This window comes from Neopelma chrysocephalum, unplaced genomic scaffold, assembly GCF_003984885.1.
Source record: "Neopelma chrysocephalum unplaced genomic scaffold, ASM398488v2 Primary Assembly neopelma1_97049, whole genome shotgun sequence".
Taxonomy (NCBI): domain Eukaryota; kingdom Metazoa; phylum Chordata; class Aves; order Passeriformes; family Pipridae; genus Neopelma; species Neopelma chrysocephalum.
Genome location: NW_020925691.1, coordinates 2703 through 6760, shown reverse-complemented (window position 1 = coordinate 6760; position 4058 = coordinate 2703). Strand labels below are relative to the sequence as shown.

The following is a 4058-nucleotide window of genomic DNA, read 5'->3' as shown; positions in this document are numbered from 1 at the left end:
TCCAGTCGCTCCAGTCGCTCAGTTGTCAGCACTATTGACACGAGGGCTGTTCCATGCCCTGATCCTCCTCCAGCTGCTGCACTCACACCCCCGTGCTCACGAGCTCTTGCAGAGAGAATTGGCTCACACGGGAGTTAGAAGTTTAATGAGAAGACAGAACAGACTGCACTGGTTGGGGTCCTCCCCTCAACTTCCCTCAAGTCCTGTGTTCTCCAAAACTGCTCTTCCCCTGCATCCCATAATGTGTCCTACACTCCAAGGCAACAATCCCCCTAGTCCAAATGGTGACCTGCTCTCAGTGACTGAGGGGTTTCAGACCTGGACAACAGGGCTGATGGCTCTCCCAGGGCAGCCCTGGAAGGAGCTGGACATGGTGTCCATTTCTCAGAGCCTGTCATTTGGGTTGTCACTTGCCACTGTTCCTCTGTGCTCTCTCTGTTTGGAGATGGATTCTTGGAGAGCTGATGGCCCTGCAGTGATGGAGCAGCCAGGGCAGAGTATTAACTGAGTTACTCCTCCTCCCACTGTTAGTGCCCTGTCTGTGTGTGCAGATGAGCTTCTTATCACTTAACCTGACACAAGCTGACAAGAGCACAAATCTCCTGAGACATCCGTGTTTGGAGGTCACACACATATGCCCTGGTATTGTTTAACAGATGAGAGGAGATCCTTGGAATTTATGTCCAGAAATGCATCCTGATTAGGGGAAAAGCTTTGTTATTGTACTGGCAATGGATTTGTTCAGTGCCAGTATCACAGCCTTGTTCCTAAGGCTGTAGATGAAGGGATTTAAGAATGGGTACAGGACTGTGTTCAGCAAAGCTACAATTCTGTTGGTCTTCAAGGAAACATCTGCTGAAGGACGCATGTAGAGAGCAATGCAGCTCCCATATACAATGGATAAGGTGATGAGTTGGGAAGAACAGGTGGTAAAAGCTTTCTTCCTCCCAGAGGCTGCTGGAAGCTGCAGAATACAGAAAAGGATGCACATGTAAAATGCCAGAGTTAAACATAAGGAACCCAGCACAACACACGATAAGAAAACAGAGTCTATTTTCCAAAGCAGGCTGGTGTCAGAGCAGGACAGTTTGAATAAGGGGGAGTTGTCACAAAGAAAATGGGGGATCCTGTTGGAGCTGCAGAAGGACAGCTGAGAGAGGAAGAGCAGGCGGTAGCTCAGGAGGGTGAAGCCGATGAGCCAGGCAGCAACAACCAGGCAGAGGCAGAGCTGAGGCTCCATGGTGGCAGCGTAGTGCAGGGGTTGGCAGATGGCAACCCAGCGGTCAAAGGACATGACAACAAGCAGGACAAACTCTGTGCAGCCCAGGGCAAAATAGAAATAGGATTGGGCAAAGCAGCTGCTCGGCGAGATGGTTTTCTGATCAGAACTCAGGATGGCAAACAATTTGATGCTTGTGGAGGATGTAAACCAGATTTCCAGGAACGCCAGGTTGCTAATGAAAAAGTACATGGGGGTTTGCAGGTGCTGATCCACACACACGAGGAAAATGATGGTTGCATTCCCTGTCACTGTTGTCAGGTACATGAGCAGAAGGATCACAGAGAGAAACAGCTGCAGTCTTTGATCAAGCCCTGGGAAACCCTCAAGGATGAACTCAGTAACTGCTGTTTCATTTGCTGGTCCCATACTGAATTTCAGTTCATCCAGCCGGGACAGGAACGTGGCAAAACCAAGTGTGACAATTTCACAGTCCGGACAAAATGTTCTATCCTTCCCTGTCTGCTCTTTTCTTTTCCTGCAGTCTTCCTGTACAGCACAGAGATCGTCCTTCAAGCAATTCTCACCCCCTGATTTTTCTGTTTCACATTTCACTTAGAGTCCTCAGAGATTTTGTTGTCTTATTTCTACTTTGCCAAATACTCATGAAGAATTCTTTCACCACAACAGAGAATTCTAAAGAGGCTGTTGGCTATTTCACCCCATTCCTGGGAAATTCCAAGCTCACTCAGACCTATGGCAAACATCTGTCACACCTATGTGCCAAAAGCCTCTCTTCTACTGCACAAATGCTAACCCATGAAATCACATCCACTCTGTATGTTTAAAGCTCTTGTTTCTACTTTTCAGTATTTGCCTTTTGCACTGGGAATCCCTGAGAATCTGTTGATTTCAAAATAAGCAATATCAAGTATTTTGCAATCCCCTGCTTTCTGCCACAACTTCTTGCTCTCTGGTTCTTCAGGAAAAGAGAGGGGAGGGCAGAATAGGCACCAAGTATAACTTGTCTTTTTAGTACTCTAAATAATGACCAAAATTTATTATGGATCCACACAGTGTGTCACAGAGTCCCACCTCACACCCGTCTGCACAAAAAGGCACTTGTTTCCATACAGTTGCTCGTTGCTATTGCTATCAAATCTTCCAACCAAAATGCAGAGCAAGAGAACAGTGCCAGGAAGAGATTTGTAACCTTTCCTTTGCCTGCCAGTTTTAGACTGGGAGAACCCAGCCTCCAGAGCCTTCTCTTGTCTCCACTGACTATAGAGGGAGCCTGGAGAAAACAAGTTCCCATAAGGGCCTGCAGTGGAGGAGATGAAACTCATTATTCAAGTCTCAAATCTCCGATTAATTAAGTTGTTATGCTTTTAAATGAAAATTCACAGTTCACAGAAAGAAGCATGAGAAAAAATGTGCAATAAAGACTGACATTTTTCCTTTCATCTTTTGATTTTGTTTTTAGGCAGAGAGGAGCAGAGCACATGGCTCCAAAAACAGGGTGATTTGAAATGCCAGGGGGAGAAGAGGAGATGGTGGGTTTGAAGCAGTGAAACAAAGCTGTGTTGATGTGCAGTCAGAGCACTGAAGTCATTAGTCCCCTGAGTGGTCCCAGCTCATTGTTCACATAGACGAGAGGAGAGACTGGTCTGAGAGAGCCCATCAGCTTGAAACCAAGTGATTGAATTCAGTCAAGATCCTTAAGAATTAACAAACTCCAAAAGGAGCAAAAATTTTGAGTCACCTTCAAAATCAACTGTTGGACTGAATTGTGTGGGACCTGTCCAGGGACACCCTCCAGGGAAGTCCAGGTGGTCTCAGAGATGGGCAGATCCTGCTGTGCCCAGGCCTTTTCTTGGGCATAAATGTAGCGATTGCCATCCTGGGTGGAGAATCTGACGGCTTCAGAGATCCCTGTAGCAGCTTCTGCTGCACAACTGAGTAAAACTGAATAAATTGGAAGATGCTTACACATGTCAGAGGGGGTGTGCAGGACCACAGGTCAGGTGGATTATAAGAATTAGAACAGTGGTGACCAAAGTCACACCTGATCCAACTGAAGACACTGGTGCAAGGACCATTGTAAAGGAAACTCTTCCAATCTGAGTTATCCCACAATTCAAGCAATCTTTTCCTTGAGAGCTCATCAAAGAATAGGGAGGAAGGAAAAAAAGTGAGGAAGAAGTAGAGATATAAAATGTGCTAATACCAACTGAGAAGAACCTCTGAGCAATGTTTCACCACTCAAACTGTTGGTAGAAAATGTGTTTGGGAAATGACTGCATAAAGAACATTCATGAATCTGTCGGCGGAGGGGCTTGGACAAACTGCACGAGACCAATATGATCTGCAAAATGTCCACTTTATTTACAAAAATGTCCCTTATGTGCCTTCTCTGTACCCCGACGCGTGATCTCTCTTCTACATTATTGGTTACATGAAAGAGTTCACAATGTAATCATACTCTATTGACCACTTCTAATTGGATTATTACAGGTGTCCATATGAGGTGAGGACATGTTTACCTTTAGGGACTCCACCTTAATCTTGGCACAGATCCTTCTTTGTTTCAGCTTCAGAGCCTGAAGCCATGATGATTGCACAGTGTTTTTTACTGTCTGTGCCCAGCCATGTCAAGGCAAGGCCCACAAAATGCAGGAGAAATTGCTCACACAATTCTGCTCTCTCTCCACAAATCCCCCTCTCTGTTTTGAGCAATTTATACTGCATTTATAACATTCTTTATTATACCTATAACATATCAAGAAACACAATTACGTAGAATAACAATTACCACCACCATTAACAAACTTAACAATTT

General features: G+C 45.3%; 1 protein-coding gene across 1 annotated transcript; it reads right to left on the bottom strand.

The window, feature by feature from the left end:
* Positions 1 to 551: 551 nt before the first annotated feature.
* LOC113961142 (olfactory receptor 6C3-like) lies at positions 552 to 1825 on the bottom strand. Its single transcript, XM_027671210.1, has one exon. The coding sequence runs from the start codon at positions 1646 to 1648 to the stop codon at positions 701 to 703; it is 948 nt and encodes a 315-aa protein (XP_027527011.1). The 5' UTR covers positions 1649 to 1825; the 3' UTR covers positions 552 to 700.
* Positions 1826 to 4058: the final 2233 nt, after the last annotated feature.

What these genes read in the sequence shown, in the direction of transcription:
- LOC113961142 (XM_027671210.1), bottom strand. Translation starts at nt 1,648, where the DNA reads ATGGGACCAGCAAATGAAACAGCAGTTACTGAGTTCATCCTTGAGGGT.